At 52.4% G+C, this 16,920-nt stretch overlaps 1 protein-coding gene across 6 annotated transcripts in view; it reads right to left on the bottom strand.

The window, feature by feature from the left end:
* Positions 1–16,920, bottom strand: part of CDS1 (CDP-diacylglycerol synthase 1) — a 111,779-nt gene that overhangs the window by 6,472 nt on the left and 88,387 nt on the right. For 5 of the 6 annotated variants that reach the window (XM_064149525.1, XM_064149526.1, XM_064149524.1 and 2 more), the window contains 8 exons: positions 16,137–16,233; positions 13,272–13,369; positions 10,271–10,410; positions 9,089–9,147; positions 6,865–6,947; positions 4,686–4,773; positions 2,952–3,020; positions 1,105–1,257 (listed from right to left, as the gene is read on the bottom strand). In XM_064149525.1, the coding sequence (XP_064005595.1) occupies positions 1,105–1,257; positions 2,952–3,020; positions 4,686–4,773; positions 6,865–6,947; positions 9,089–9,147; positions 10,271–10,410; positions 13,272–13,369; positions 16,137–16,233 (787 nt within the window). The remainder of the gene's footprint in view (positions 1–1,104; positions 1,258–2,951; positions 3,021–4,685; positions 4,774–6,864; positions 6,948–9,088; positions 9,148–10,270; positions 10,411–13,271; positions 13,370–16,136; positions 16,234–16,920) is intronic. The other variant, XM_064149527.1, reaches the window with a different exon arrangement.

The raw sequence follows: 16,920 nt of genomic DNA on the forward strand, positions 1-16,920 counted from the left end.
CAGAGGAGGAAATGTTTGGTGCTGCTGGAGCAGTTCACTGCCACTGGTGGAGTGGTTTACAACCAGGCCTGAGTTTAATCACACACAACACAACTGCTGACTCCACTCTGTATGGTGGAGCTGTTAGAGAGGGTCCAGAGGAGGTCACTAAGATGATCAGAGGGATGGAGAACCTCTCCCATGGGGACAGGCTATGGGGAGAGTTGGGGCTGTTCAGCCTGGAGAAGAGAAGGCTGCAGGGAAACCTTAGAGAAGCCTTCCAGTACCTGAAGGGACTCCAGGAGAGCTGGGGAGGGACTTTTGGCAAGGGCTGGGAGAGAGGAGATTGAGAGTGCAGACGAGGAAGAAATTCCTGACAGTGAGGGTGATGAGACACTGGAACAGGTTGCCCAGGGAGGTGGTTGAGGCCCCATCCCTGGAGATATTCAAGGTGAGGCTGGACAGGGCTCTGGGCAAGCTGACCTAGTTAAAGATGACTGCAGGGGGGTTGGACTGGATGAGCTTTGGAGGCTCCTTCCAACCCAGACCATTCTGTGATGCTATGAGAAGCTTTTTCCTGACACAAGAGCTCCCAAGCTGGGTGTGAGGAACAGAGTTCTGCTGGCACCATCACATGGAAGTGTCACTGGGAATTCTTCTTCACTCAGCACAGAGGCAATGATAGCAAGACACCAGGCTGTTCCATGGTGAAGGCACAGTGCCAACAGCAGCTCCACACCAGCTGATGAGGTCTCACCAGATTAGTTGAGCTTGCTGCTGATTTGGGCTCTGAGAAGCCTTTGCCCATGTCCCACAGAAACCTAAAGGGTGCTTTTTGTCTGTGAAGTGGTGAAGTGCCACCCATGTCCAGCAGCCAGAGGATCCAGCCCACAGCAACAGAGGCAGGTGTCTGTGGGTGACTCCAGCAATGCATTTCAACCCTTCTTGGGTGGCCTCCATCCCCATCTCAGTGACACAGAAGCTCCTGGCATCCAGCCAGTTCTTAGCCTCCAAGCGTTACCAGCACTCATCACCTTCTCAGAAAGGTTCAGAAACCCAGGGAGGAGGACCCTGCAACCCAGGGAGGTTCCATCTGAACCCAAAGCCTTGGACTTTTTTCCTTACCCATCCCAACACAGCCTGAAGCACTGCTGGAACAGAATACTTCTTCATCTGGAAGAGCTCTGAAGCTTCACACTCGGTGACAAACCTGTTGGTCTCACTGTTATACTCCACAGGGCAGACAAAGTACTGATGTTGAGCCAAAAACCAGGAGAACTGGAAGACAAAAGAGGACTCCTGAGGAGGGCTTTTGCTGTTCCAGTTAAAAACCACACTACACTGCATGGCCTTGTGAGCAGAGACCCAGCTTGGAGTGCAAGCAGCCTGAGTAAGCTGGAGAATGACCCCACAGGGCAGACAAACCTGGACACTCAGTGTACCTGCTGGTGACTTCCCAGGGTGTTTTCCTTTCCGTGTCTCTCAGAGATGTTGCTGCCTTTTCAAAGCCCATCAGCTGCTCCCTGCTCTGCAGCTCACCTCAGGAAAACCTGAGCTATCACCTCTGCCCACTTTGGCAGTCACAACTACTGCTGGCCCTGCTGATAAACTCCTCAGCACTAAGTGGATGCTGTGGTTATCTCCTCTGCAGATCATCAGTGCAAGCTGCATCTCAGGAGAGAGGTCAGCATCAGGTGTGTAACACAGAGTGCTGCTGGACACAGCAGGAACAATGCTGGCAGTGACTCTTAGGTCCAAACAGGGATGCAGCTGATAGATAGAGTCACAGAGAGTGAGGGGCTGGAGGGGACTTCTGCAGATCACTGAGTCCAAACCTCCTGTGAGAGCAGATTCACCCAGGGCAGGAACACACCCAGATGGGGCTGGAAAATCTCCACAGAGGGAGACTCCACAACCTCTCTGGGCAGCCTGCTCCAGGCCTCCAGCAGCCTCACACTAAAGAAGTGTCTCCTCCTGTTCAGGTGGAACTTCCTGGGTTCCAGTTTGTGTCCATTGCTCCTTGTCCTGTCACAGGACAGCACCGAGCAGAGCCTGGCCCCTGCTTCTTGCCCTTCACCCTTCAGCTATTGAGAGACATTGCACAGATCCCCTCTCAGCTTTTGCAGGCCAACCAGCCCCAGGGCTCTCAGCCTTTCCTCCTCACACAGATATTCCAGGCCCTTCAGCATCCTTGTAGCCTCCCCTGGACACTCTCCAGACACAGAAGCAGCAATGGCAAAAATGGTGTGCTAGTTTGAGGCTAACTGGAATATTTTACTGAGAGCAACCGAATCCTTAGCTGTGAGAAGGAAGAAAACAAACCACAGTACCCTGTGTCCCTCATTCTCCTGCTGAGAAACACAACTAGTCAGGATACAGGGAAGACAGGCACCTCTCACACACTTCTCAGTTCCCTTCTGTCCCTTCTCCCTGGCAGTCTGGTCTCTGTGGCTGTTTCTGCCTTAACTCTTCAATCTGGCCTAAGCCATTCTCCTCTAACCTCCTAACATCTGCTTTTGACATCTGACCTCAGATCTCTCCAGATTTATCACCTGAGACATTTGTCACTTCTGCAGAGATGGGGGAGGAGGTTTGGGTCAGGAGTCTACTGGGGACCCTGTTGTTTCTGGGAGGGGTGTTGTGTTTCTGCATTACCTCTAACTTGTATATACCTGCTTGTAAATTGTGCTAAGCTGCAAATATAGCTTCTTTCCTTGACTTCCAGCCAGTTCAGTCCAGTCTGGGTGATTTTCATTGTGTGTGTGGGTGGGTAACTCCCAAACCATCACAAATGGCCAGTGCAAGCTGTTCAGGAGAGGTGCAAGCCTGACCTGATCTCTCCAGCTGCTTATGAACGAGCAGACTTCTCTAGCCCAAAGCTCCTCACTCCTACCCCTTCAGCAGTCTGAGGTGACCCAATCTCTCAGGGAAAATCAGGAAGCTGCACCAAAAAAAGTCTTGTGATTACTTACAACAAACCCAAAGATGACTGTGGAAAAGAAGCCTCCAATGAATCCTTCCCAGGTCTTCTTGGGTGACAGCTAGGCACAAAAGACACTGTGTTAACCACACCAGTGGCATCACCAAGCCCTTTTCCACCCCATTCCTGGGCTTTACTGCTGGAAATTAAGCTCCTGTTTGGGTTTCCTAAGGTGTGTGTCAAATATTGAAAGCCAGCAGCCATGGCCACTGAAGATGATAAACAGAGGAGTGTGGCTAGGACCCGTCCCAGGCAAGTGCCACAGTTTGGTTGGTGACACCGGGCAGCTTGAGGCAGCAGGGAGCTCCCTCTCCCTTCCTATCTGCTGCTGCTGTCGTCTGGAGGCTGCTGCCAGCCTCTAGCCACAGCTGAACCTGATGAAGCAGCTGTGCTTCCTCCAGGTAGGAGGTGTGGAAGCCTGCAGGAGCATGGTATGGCTCTGCTGGAGACCTCTGCACCTGAAGATAGTGCCAGAAGCCTGGGTGCTAGACAACCAGTGCTGGGCACCTTGGGAGGTGCCAGCATCCTACACACAGCCTGGCAACCAACCCAGATGACAGCCTCAGCTCTAGAGAGACCAATGGAGCAAGATATTTCCTTCAGCATCTTCAGCACATTCTCAGGTTAGGAGCAGTTTGCTATCAGAACCAACTCAAGCCTCAAAGGTGAGCAGGGCATGACCAAGCCATGGCTCTCTGTGGGGCCTTGGATACTCCACCAGAACAGCAAGCCTGCTACCTGAGCCCTTCTCTGAGATCAGATGGGGATCCAGGATGCTAGACAGGATCTAGCAGCTTACTCCAAATTACAGTTTCTGTACAGCAACCACACAGTGAAAACCTGCATGAGCTCCACAACTGGAACTGGAAGTGATGCAAGCAGCTCAGGCTCTGCCACTGCATCCACACCAACCCCAGCTCCCACTTACAAACCTTCACAGAATCACAGACTGGGCTGGCCTGGAAGGCACCTCCAAAGGTTATCCAGTCCAACCCCCTCTGCAGTCAGCAGGGAAATCCCCAACTAGATCAAAGTGCTCAGTGCCCTCTCAAGCCTTCAAGAGCAGGATAATCAATTTGCCTGTTAATTAGCCTAGCAGTGTCCCATGCAGCACAATAGGAAGGCATCCAATTCTGGAGCCCCTGTTGGAAGAGGGATGTGGATGTGCTGGAAGGTGTCCAGAGAAGGGCCACGAGGATGAGCAGAGGCTGGCTGCAGCTCCTCTCCTATGAGGAGAGACTGAGGGAGTTGAGGCTGTTCACTCTGGAGAGGAGAAGGCTCTGAGGTGACCTTATTGTGGCCTTGCAGTACCTTCAGGGACACTATAAGAAAGCTGGGGAAGGATTTTTTAGGCTGTCAGGTAGTGATAGGGCTGGGGGGAATGGAAGAAAGCTACAAATGGGGAGGTTCAAACTGGATGTTAGGAAGAAGTTCTTCACCATGAGGGTGGTGAGAGCCTGGAACAGGTTGCCCAGGGAAGTGGTGGAAACCTCATCCCTGGAGGTGTTTCAGGCCAGGCTGGATGAGGCTTTGGTCAGCCTGATCTGGTGTGTGGCGTCCCAGCCCATGGCAGGAGGGTTGGAACTGGCTGATCCCTGTGGTACCTTCCAACCCTGACTGATCCTATGATTCTAAGGCAGCTTTTCCATTGCCAGATCTAGGAGCAAGTAGCAAAAGTGCTACAAACTGCAGCAGCTTTTGAGGGAGGAAGTGCCTAAGAACATACCTTAATCAGTGGAGTTCTGCCAAAGAAGAACCCAAAGATGTAAGCAGTGATGTCATTGCAGATAACACTTGAAATTGGAACCAGAAACCTAGAGAAAGACATTAAAGGGTTCATGTAGAAGTGAAAAACAAAAGGAAAGCTGCTGGAAGCTAAAGACAGGCCAGAAGATGCCACAGCAGCATTTCTTTCTGGGAAGCTTTCCTGCAGGATTCAGGAGGAATTCTGTTTCCAAGCCTGCCCACCTGGTTCCCTCAACAAGCAGCACATTTAGCTGTCCTGCTTTTAGTCTTTGGCCATTCAAGACCACTACAGGCCCAGGGGACTCCCAGTTAAAACAGGATTTTGGTGCAGGAGCTTCAAAAGGTGAACAGGCTAAGGGATGTTTATGTTTTGCTGTCAGACTTGGAGAGTGGTACCACAGCCAAGAAGAAACCAACAGCTATGAACCTCTGAATCACAGAATGCTCTGTGTTGGAAGGCACCTCCAAAGCTCATCCAGTCCAACCCCCTTGCAGTCAGCAGAGATCCTCCACTAGAGTAAGTTGCTCAGGGCCCCATCAAGCCTGATTCTGATTTCCATGGATGGGGCCTCCACAACCTTCTTGGGCAACCTGTTCCACTGTTCTACCACCCAGTGGAAAGAAGTTCCTCCTCACACTCAGATGGAACTTCCCACCTTCGAGTTTGTGCCTGTAACCTCTTGTCCTGCCTTTGGGCACCACTGAAAACAGACTGGCCCCATCCTCCTGACACCCACCCCTCACAAGCATTGAAAAGCTTCCCCCTCAGCCTTCTCTCCTCCAGGGAAAAAGTCCCCAGATCCCTCAGCCTTTCCTCATAAGAGAGATGTTTTAGTCCCCTGATCATCTTTGTAGCCTTTGCTGTACTGTCTCAAGCACTTCCCTGTCTTTCTTCAGCTGGGGAGCCCAGGACACCACACTGGGTTCACCAGGGCAGAGCAGAGGGGCATGAGAACCTCCCTTGACCTGCTGGCCACACTCTTCTTGATGCATCCCAGGATGCCACCAGCCTTCTTGGCCACAAGGGCACATTGCTGGCTCCTACCATTGCTTAATGGCACTGCTAACATCACAACAAGCAAATCCTTTCTCCTACCTAATGCCATTTAAAGTCTTCACTGTTTCCCTCTCCCCTCTCTGGAGCAGCCTGTGTCTGCTCTCTGTGGGAAGCATGAAGCATCCTCTCAGATGAAGCCAGCAGCTGGATGTGTTACTCAAGTCTGTTGACCTCTGCCTCCCTTTCCACAGCAGCAAATTAAAGTCAGCTGCCAAACTGCCTACACCAGTGGGAGTACAAACAGGAGGCTAAAGGCAACTAGGTCCAGGGTTTGGCACGTAATGGCTATGGAAATCCTTTGTTCACACAAACTTTGTCAAAGGCTTTGGGGTTTCCTTCTATCAGCTGCAATCATCTCCAGAGCCTGGGCTGCATCAAGAGCAGTGTGGGCAGCAGGGATAGGGAAAGGATTCTGTCCCTCTGCACTGCTCTGGTGAGACCTCACCTGGAACCCTGAGTCAAGTGCTGCAGCCCCTGGGACAGGAAAGATCTGGAGGTGCTGGAAGGTGTCCAGAAAGGCCACCAGAATGATCAAAGGGCTGTTCAGGCTGGAGAGAAGGCTCTGGGGAGACTTTCCAGTGGCCTTCCAGTATCTGAAGGGGACTACAAGAAAGCTGGGGAGGGACTTTTACGGTGTCAAGTAGTGACAGGGCTGGGGGGAATGGATCCAAGCTAGAGGAGGGGAGTTTTAGGTTGGAGATGTTAGGAAAAAGTTCTTCACCATGAGACTGGCACAGGTTGCCCAGGGAGGTGGTGGAAGCCTCACCCCTGTTAAGTTTTTAAGGCCAGGCTGGATGTGGCTCTGGGCAACCTGCTCCAGGGCTCCAGCACCTTTAAATTCAAGCAGCTCCTGTTTGTGCCTGCTGCCCCTGTCCTGTCCCTGGGAACCACTGAAAACCCTTCCCACTAACCCACCTTGCTCCAGGCCCCATCCAACCTGGCCTTCCAACACGTCCAGCTTTAGAGCCCTCCTCAGCCCCTTCGGGCAACCTGTGCTGCTTTAGCTGCTCCCACAGCTACCTGCTAACCAAATCCACGCCAAAACCAGCCCCAAGCTACCAAAGCAAGAGAGGTAGAGAGCAGGTTGTGATTGTCCCCTTACCAGATCATGCCTTCAAAGAGATTTTGGATGACAAGATGAGACTGAGTGACAGTGATCAGCAAAGTGACATGAGTCCATGCGAACTGTTAACAACGCAACAACAACACAACAGTTAGTGACAACACCGAGCCCACACCTCCACACACGCTGGCCTGGTGGCCAGAGGAGCTGCCCACAACCTGCCAGGAGGGCCCAGTGGTGGTGGCAGAGCTGTGCCAGAGGGCAGTTGGCTTTCTGCAGCCACCCCTCAGAGCCTCCCCCCCAGCACTTACCTCCACCCGCGGTGTTTTAGCGGGCACTTTGCCACCCGTTTGTAAGACAGCTCTGCCCAGAGGGTGACAGGTGAGCACTGTGGCGTCCTGCAGCCACACCAGGGCCACTCGACCTGCCACAGCACAAGCCCCGGGGCTGACACACTGACCCCTGGCACAGGACACAGCAGCCCCTGGGATTAGGGCAGCTTTGTGTCCCTCACGGTCAGCCACTGTCCTCTCGGTGTCTCCCCTCACTGTCAGCCAGTGTCCCCTCCCTGCCAATGTCCCTTCAGTGTGTCCCCTCACTGTCAGCCAGTGTCCCCTCAGTGCCAGTGACCCTTCACTGTGTCCCCTCACTGTCAGCCAGTGTCCCCTCAGTGTCTCCCTGAGTGTCAACCAGTGTCCTCTCCCTGCCAGTGTCCCTTCAGTGTCTCCCCTCACTGTCAGCCAGTGTCCCCTCAGTGCCAGTGACCCTTCACTGTGTCCCCTCACTGTCAGCCAGTGTCCCTTCAGTGCCAGTGTCCCTTCAGTGTCTCCCCTCACTGTCAGCCAGTGTCCCCTCAGTGCCAGTGTCCCCTCAGTGTGTCCTCTCACTGTCAGCCAGTGTCCCCTCAGTGCCAGTGTCCCTTCAGTGTGTTCCCTCACCATCAGCCAGTGTCCCCTCAATGCCAGTGTCCCTTCAGTGTCTCCCTCACCATCAGCCAGTGTCCCCTCAGTGCCAGTGTCCCCTCAGTGCCAGTGTCCCCTCAGTGCCAGCCAGTGTCTTCTCAGTGCCAGTGTCCCCTAAGTGTCTCCCTGACTGCCAACCAGTGTCCCCTCAGTGTCTCCCCTCCCTGTCAGCCATTATCCCTCAGTGTCCCCATCACTGTCCCACTCAGTGCTGGGTTTGGCTGTGTTTTGTTCTGGGTTGCTTTAGCTGCTTGGGTTTGGCTGTCTTGAGGCTGTCTGCATTGTTTGGGTTGGAGTTTGTTTTGTTTGCTGGGAGTTTTCTGGTGGTTTTGTGGTGGGGGTTGGTTATTTTGGGGTCATTTGGGTGGTTTTGTGGTGGGGTTGGTTATTTTGGGGTCATTTGGGTGGTTTTGTGGTGGGGGTTGGTTATTTGGGTGGTTTTGTGGTGGGGGTTGGTTATTTGGGTGGTTTTGTGGTGGAGGTTGTGGGGTTTTGGTTGGTTGGTCTTGAGTTTTGGGGGTTTTTTAGTGGCTGTGATGATTTTTCTCCCTGCTAGAGGAAGGTTGATGCTGCTTGATGAGCTCCATGCTGGCTCTTAGCTGCACAAGGAGAAGAGATGAGCACACACTGGTTTCTGTGAGGAGATCAATGACCTGCTGAGGCACAGCAGAGCAGAAGGCCTGGAGTGCTGCTAAGGGTCACAGAATACATCTTCTACACAGGGGTTAAAACCAAGTTCCCTTCACAGTCCTTCAGGGAGGCCTCTGCAGAGCAACACTTGAGTCACAGAGCCACTTCCCACACCGTGCTGAGCTCTGGCTGCAGTCCTTGGAGGGAGATGAACCTTCCTCCAGGATGCTCCAGGATTCCCTTTCTCCAGGAAAAATTCATGGGCACACATCCCCTGTATGCACACAAAGGCCTCCCCACTGCCACCCTGTAGGCACTGCAAGGCCACATCTCAGGCTGCAGCAGCAACAAGCTGCAAGGTGAACAGATGCCAACAGCTCCACACCACATTGCTGCTGACTGCAGCCCATTTTCCACAGCTAAGCTGTGGACAGAGCTGTTGGCAGTGCCCTTGAGAAGGTGAAGAGGGCACAGTAAGGAGGGGGCACCACACAGCAAGGAGGGCAACGCACGGCCTGAGTGGGCACACACAGCAAGGAGGGCAATGCACAAGGGGGATAACACAGAGCACAAGCGGGCACGGAGAGCAAGCAGGGTACCACAGAGCACGAGTGGGCACAGCAAGGAGGGCAGCAGCTGGCAGGAGTGGGGGCAGAGAGGGCAGCACTCACCATGTAGAACTGCAGGCGGTAATGCTTCTTCACTAAGCTCAAGACGAAGATACAGAAGCCTGCAAAGCAGAGTGAGTGTCAGCTGGTGCCATCTTCCCTGGCAGGGCAGTGACTCTTCTCCCTTGGGCAGCTTTTAATGCCTTTGCTGCTGCTCTGAGGCTGTTGCTGTGGGCCTGGCAAAGCAGCAAGCCCAGCACAGCCATCAGCCAGACAGTTCACCTCCACGGGCTGCTGGAAGTCCTTGGGTGGTGAGCCCCCAGCTGTGCTGCAATCAATATTCACCTTGTGCCAGCTGCTCTGCAGCTCTGTTAGCTCAACTTTCTCAAGACCATCCACCTGTGGAGGCTGCTGCTCCTCAGGGCACACAACACATTCACTTCTCAACAGGGAAAACACAACTGCAAGCATCTAATACCTCAGAACCACAGGGGCTGGAAGGGACCTTGAAAAACCATCCAGTCCAACTCCTCTTGCCAGAGCAGGATCACCCAGAGCAGATCACACAGGAACACATCCAGGCAGGTTTTGAATATCTCCAAAGAGGAAGACTCCACAACCCCCCCGAAGCAGCCTGTTCCAGGGTTCTGTCACCCTCACAGGGAAAAAATTCCTCTTCATGTTTAAATGAAACTTCCTATGCCTCAACTTCCACCCATTGCCCTTTGTCCTGTCATCAGGCATCACCCAGCAGAGCCTGGCTCCAGCCTCCTGGCACATCTTTATAACCATTGATGAGGTCACCTCTCAGTCTCCTCCAAGCAGCACAGCCCCAGCTCCCTCAGGCCCTCCTCCTAACAGAGATGTTCCATTCCCTTCCTCTTCATGGCTCTGTGCTGGACTCTGGCAAGCAGTTCTATGTCCCTCTTGAACTGGGGGCCCCAGAACTGGACAGAGTACTCCAGATGCTGCCTTACCAGGGCAAAGTAGAGAAGCAGGAGAACCTCTCTTGACCTACTAACCACAGCCTTCTAACACACCCCAGAATGGCCTTCCTGGCCACAAGAGCACACTGCTGGCTCAGGGTCAACATCCCATCAACTAGGACCCCTCTCAAGCTTCCAGAGGAAAACCAAACTGAAATGTAGAAAAGCTAAGGACTCTTTTTTTTTTGTCATTAAAAGAAGTAAGCAGAGAACCAAATGCAGCAGGAATCTCTTTTGGTTTGGCAGTTCCCACACTCACCTGCTAAATAGAGGGCAAAGGAGATAAACCTGTGGTAACGAATGAGGAACTGGAGCTGCTCTCTCCTCTGAACGAAGGTAGCAAAGTAATCAGCCACAGTCTCTCCATAAAAGAAGTAATTCACACACAGCAGAAAGTACCTGCAACAGCCAGCAGTTATTTGAACAGGGTGAGATTCAAGAGTCATTCTTCAAACCCAAACCAAGCCCCCAAAACCAGAAGGGAAACCAGGATGTGACACAACCAAAAGTCCAGCATGAATCCAAACTCCTGGCTCAGTCTCTCCCCTCTGCCAAGCCCATTTTTTGTCATTCATTTTTTCCAAAGCAACCAGAGAAAAAACAAACCAGCCACATCTTGCAGGATGCAGCTGGAAACTTCAATTTCATAGTCACAGAATTGGCAGGGTTGGAAGGGACCTCAAGGATCAGCTGCTTTCAACCCCTCTGCCATGGGCAGATCCTCACACTAGGATCAGGTTGCTCAGAGCCTCATCCAGCCTGGTCTTGAAGACTTCCAGGGATGAGGCTTCCACCAAGGAAAAGTTCATCTTTAATTACATCTAAATAATCACAGAATCATAGAAAGGTTTGGGTTGGAAGGGATCTCTGAAGCTCATCCAGTCCAACCCCCTGCACTCAGCAGGGACATCCTCCACTAGATCAGGTTGCCCACAGCCCTGTCCACCCTCACCTTGAAGATCTCCAGGGTTGGAGCCTCAAGCACCTCCCTGGGCAACCTGTGGCAGTGTTCCAGCACCCTCCTGGTGCACAACTTATTCCTCACATCCAATCTCAATCTGCTCTGCTCTCATCTCCTCATTTATGAGGAGACGCTGAGGGAGCTGGGATTGTTCAGCCTAGAGAAGAGGCGGCTCAGGGCAGAGCTCATTGCTGTCTGCAACTGCCTGAAGGGAGGCTGTAGCCAGGTGGGGTTGGGCTCTGCTGCCAGGCAAGCAGCAACAGAAGAAGGGGACACAGTCTCAGGTTGTGTCAGGGGAGGCCTAGGCTGGCTGTTAGGAGGAAGTTGTTGGCAGAGAGAGTGATTGGCATTGGAATGGGCTGCCCAGGGAGGTGGTGGAGTCACTGTGCCTGGAGGTGTTCAAGCAAAGCCTGGCTGGGGTACTTGGTGCCATGGTCTGGTTGATTGGCCAGGGCTGGGTGCTAGGTTGGACTGGCTGATCTTGGAGGTCTCTTCCAACCTGGTTGATTCTGTAATTCTGTAATCTCAAACCATTGTCCCTCACCCTGTCCCTGCAGGCCTGTGGGAACAGTCCTTCTGCAGCCTTCTTGTAGCCCCTTCAGGTACTGGAAGCCCTTTTCAGCCACTCTGAAGCACAGAACAAGACTCTGCTCCATCAATACTGACACAAGCAACTCTGCTGCTTCTTTCCCTGTGTCCCACTGAGGGTAATTTGTGATTTCTGCCTTACAAACACACAAAAAGGACACTGCCAGAGCAGATGCTCTGAGGTTCTAAAGCAGTGAATCCGACGTGGAGCTTGAGAATATAAATCATCGAATCATGAAGTGGTTTGAGCTGGAAGGAACTTTAACCATCATCTAGTTCTGTAACTACACTTAGAATCATAGACTTCTGCCATCTGGCCTGAAGATCCTCATCTGGAAGAGTTACTGCTGCATTCCCTGCTCCACTCCACCATGCCCTTTGCTTTTTGCCTTTCTTGACCAAACAATACTCTCACTTACTCTTACTTAAACCCATCAATTAATTACTAAACACAGCTACTACTGCAACTGCTGCAAAACAGCTCTGTGGGAGTATGCCCACACCCAAGGTTCAGCTGAGGTGAAATGTCACCTTCAGCTATCTCTTCTTGAAGGATCTTCAAAAGGACTCCATTCAGTCCCAAGTCAAGCAGTACTTTATACCAGCTCAGTTCCTGTGCCTTCCAGAGCTCAGTCACAATGGGACCCTCAAATGCCAAGGCAGCACTCAATAAAAGCCAATAAACAGCAACCCCCAAACCCTCCAGGGCTGCACCTCTCCAGCCACAGAAGACTGATGCTTATCTGGAGAGCCAAGTCCTGAATAAGCCTTAGAGCAATTAGTACCCAGCAGATGTTAACATTCCCCTCAGGAGGCTTCCCATCTCTAACCAAGCCAGAAAGTTGATCTCCAGGCTACTGGCAGGATCCTCTCCTCTCACTTCAGCACTGAAAGCAACCCTGTGCTGGGCTGAGCCCCAGCAGTGTGGGCAGCAGGTGGAGGGAGTGGATTCTGCCCCTCTGCTCTGCTGAGACCCCAACCTGCAGTGCCTGGGCCAGCTCTGGAGCACCAACACAAGAAGGACATGGAACTGTGGGAGAGAGTCAGTCCAGAGAAGGCCACAGAGATGAACAGCAGAGGGCTGAGGCATCTCTGCTATGTGGACAGGCTGGAAGAGTTGGGGCTATTCAGCCTGGAGAAGAGAAGGCTCCAGGGAGACCTTAGAGCAGCCTCCCAGGATCTGAAGGAGACTTCAGGGGAGCTGGAGAGGGATTTGTTACAAAGGCACTTGGCCACAGAATGTGGCACAATGGCTTCAAACTAGCAGAAGCTGGATTGAGATGAGACCTGAGGAAGCAATTCTTGCCCATGAGAATGGTGAGGCACTGGTACAGGCTGCCCAGAGAAGCTGTGGTGGCTCCAAGCCTGGAATTGTCGAAAGCCAGACTGGATGAGGCCTTGAGCAAGCTGACCTAGGGGAAGTGTCCCTGGCAGACAGTTGGAACTCACTGATCTTTAGGGTCCCTTCCCACCCAAATCATTCTGTGACTCCACACAGGCATACAAGTGGACAGAGATCCATATTTCCAACAAGACAAAACGTGGACTTGTCCAAGTTCCAAGGTGGAAGGTAACTACACAAACCAGGGTTAGAGACAGATGTCAAGGTTTATGTCCACACATGACCTCCAGAGGCATCATTCCACCAGGAAAGAACATGAAGGCTGCAGTTTCACATCCCTACTTCTTGATCCCCTTCCTTGCTACTCACCAGCTGAGAGATCTAAACCATGGTAAATCATAGGAGTGGTAGACTCTGTAACCTATAGTAATGATTTCATGGTAGCACTTCACTTGGATGCTCAACACCTAAAACAGGAGAGAAAAACACCTGTCAGTTGTTTCTTAAAAGCAGTAGGCAGCACTGCAACCTTCAGCAAGGGCAGACAATAGTCTGAATTCCAATCCCACACAGACAGTTTCAAAGCCAAGGCCAAGAACATCTGAAGCTCCATTCTAAAACCTCCAAATCCTCAAACCCACTGGGCACACTGAGAGAAACCCACTCTGAGCTGCAAGAGCATGGTCACAGGATCATAGGATCACAGAACAAGAGGAAGGCCTCGAGCAATCTGGTCTAAAGGAAGGTGTCCCTGCCCATGGCAGGGAAGTTGGAATGGGATGGGACTTGGACAGGCTTGAGAAATGGGCCAGTGACAACTGCATCAGGTTCAAACACTCAAAGTGCAAGGGATGGGTCAGGACAATCCCAGGCACAAATTAAAACTGGGTGCAGAGTGGGCTAAAAGCAGCCCTGAAGAGAAGGACTTGGAGGGTGTTGGCTGCTGAGCAGCTTCCTGGGAGCCAGCAGTGCCCTCATGCAGCCCAGCAGGCAGCTGTGTGCTGGGCTGCAGCCAGAGGAGTGTGGGCAGCAGGGCAAGAGAGGGGATTCTGCCCTTTGGCTCTGCTCTGCTGAGACCTCATCTCCAATCCTGCCTTCAGTTCTGGTGTCCTCAACAGACAAAGGAGACAGAGCTGCTGGAGAGAGGCCAGAGGAGGCCAAAATGATGATCCAAGGGCTAGAGCAGCTCTGCTGTGAGGACAGGCTGAGGGAGATCACAGTATCACAGTATCATCAGGGTTGGAAGAGACCTCACAGATCATCAAGTCCAACCCTTTACCACAGAGCTCAAGGCTAGACCATGGCACCATGGGGTTGTTCAGCCTGGAGAAGGCTCCAGGGGGACCTTAGAGCTGCCTTTCAGTACCTGAAAGGATCCTCCAGGAGGGCTGCAAAACAGGTCCTGCACTGACAGGACAAGTGGAAATTGATTTAAATTGGAGGAGGATAAGTTTAGATTGGATCCAAGAAAGAAATTCTTCACTGTGAAGGTGGCAAGACTCAGGAATGGACTGTCCAGAGAGGCTGTGGATATCCCTGCCGGGAGGTGTTCAAGGCCAGGTTGGATGGAGCCTTGAGTAACCTAGGCTAGTTGAGAGGTGTTCCTGCCCACAGCAGGGGGCTGAGTTAGATGATCTCTGAGGTCTCTTCCAGCCTAAGCCTTTCTATGATCTTTAAGGTCACTTCCAAGCCATGCCATGAGCCTCTGATAGTTCCTGATTTGAGCTCACCAGAAGAGTCCTGCCAGCAGCTGGCAAGAAGCAGTTCCTGTGGAGCAGACTCCTCTCTTTCTCTTGGCTAGATTTCATCTTTAAATTTAGTTTAAGAAATATTTTCCATGCCCAATGGAAAAAAAACACCCACAAACACGTGTGGCACAAGTTTGGAGAGCCAGGGCTCCCACATGCAAGTATCTCATTAAAGGCAATTAGCACTGATGATTAGAAGCAAAGCCCAACTAACGCAGGTCTTGAAGGCTTCGGTTTGGTTTGCTGACCTCACCCTTTCAGTGCTTGCCTGTGCAAGTCTGGTATTTCATCCTGTCAGTCCCTGGGCTCTCCAAAGGACTCCCTGCCAGCTCTGTCCCCAAGCAGGTGGCCCTGCCCAGACACCAAGTATTGCCCAACAGAAGGCAGCAGCAAGGAGCTGCCCACACCGATTGCGTACAGCGCACCCTGGGCTGCACAGCATTCCCTCTCCACCTGCATCCATCAATAAACTCAACCTTGCTCAAGGTTTACACACAGCTTACACCAGTCTTACACCACCTCAGCGAGCTCACTGGGCAGCTCCCCTGTCCCCTTATCATACTATCACAGAATCAAGCAGGTTGGAAGAGACCTCCAAGCTCAGCCAGTCCAACCTAGCACCCAGCCCTGGCCAAGCAACCAGACCATGGCACTAAGTGCCCCAGCCAGGCTTGGCTTCAACACCTCCAGGCACAGCAACTCCACCACCTCCCTGGGCAGCCCATTCCAATGCCAATCACTCTCTCTGACAACAACTTCCTCCTAACACCCAGCCTAGACCTCCCCTGACACAACCTGAGACTGCGTCCCCTTGTTCTGTTGCTGCTTGCCTGGCAGCAGAGCCCAACCCCACCTGGCTACAGCCTCCCTTCAGGCAGCTGCAGACAGCAATGAGCTCTGCCCTGAGCCTCCTCTGCTGCAGGCTGCACACCCCCAGCTCCCTCAGCCTCTCCTCACAGGGCTCTGCTCCAGGCCCCTCACCAGCTTTGGCGCCCTCATGTGGAGACCTTCCAGTACTGCAACATCTCTCTTGAATTAAGGGGCCCAGAACTGGACACAGCACTCAAGGGGTGGCCTGAGCAGTGATGAGCACAGGAGAAGAATAACTTCCCTCATCCTACTGGCCACACTGCTCCTTCTGCTTGGCTGTTCCAGAACTCACAGGTGATGCACAAGGGCAGCGTTAACCACTTGCCCCTCGCCGTGGGACAGGACACCGAAGAGATCCAAAAGGCAGCCCAGCTCCTGGCAAGCTGCCCAGGGAGGTGGTGGAGTCCCCAACCCTGGAGGTATTTAAAAGCCATGCAGATGTGGCACTCAGGTGCCAGGTGGATGTCAGGTGGATGTTTGGACTCAGCGAAGGTTCTGAATGAGAGAAGCAGCCCAGGAGAGGTCACCTTAAATTGTCACTGTGGTTTGCTTTCTGCCTCTTCTTGGGTGAGCAAAGCAACTCCTGCAGGGGCAGACAGCATTGAAGCAAACTTACCAGCAGCATCAGCATGAATGATCCCAGGTATATGATCAGAAAAAAGCCAGATATCATTGCTAGAGAGAGAATTCCACGAATCCACCAATTTTTCCATCTATTTAAGAGAAGAAATAAGAGGGAGAATAAGCAGCAAGCAGCTATAAACCAACAGCACTGCTGCTACTAAGGACTTCGGTGCAATGCAAGCAGTTCCACAAGTGTCTGTGCTCAAAAAACACGGAGAACCAGCCCACCAGCCAACTGAACGTGCCACACAAGAGCTGAAATCCAAGTCACCTTTCATCCTCCCCCTGTCCCAAATGTCATTTGCAATTCAATGCTTCTACCTCCCGTCCAAGCTGCTAGCAAAATCCAGCAGGACCTTCACTGCAGAATCAGCAGGACTGATGGAGCTCAGCTCTACACAAAAGGCTCACCTACACACTTCCCACTCCAAAACAAAAGGAGGAACAGACCCATAAACTCCCCACTTATCACCAACTTCCCACAGCAGCACACAGCTCATGGCCCAGGTAGGAGGTTAGCTGCTGAAAAGCAGCCCTGGGCTCTTGTGGGCACTGGAACCAGGACAGGAAAGCCTGTGCCAAGGGGGGTGATGGGACAAGCCACTTGTGCTCTTGTGGCTTTTTAGACCTTTCAAGATGCTTGTAGCTGCCTAAGGAAAGCAGAACAGAGATCCCTGTTACCACAGGTTAATGAGTTTGGAAAGGACCTCTCAGGTCACTGAATCCAGCAGTTAACCTAACACACTGCAGCAGGCTGCCCAGAGAGGTGGTTGAGG

Source organism: Pogoniulus pusillus, chromosome 10, assembly GCF_015220805.1.
Source record: "Pogoniulus pusillus isolate bPogPus1 chromosome 10, bPogPus1.pri, whole genome shotgun sequence".
NCBI classification, from domain to species: domain Eukaryota; kingdom Metazoa; phylum Chordata; class Aves; order Piciformes; family Lybiidae; genus Pogoniulus; species Pogoniulus pusillus.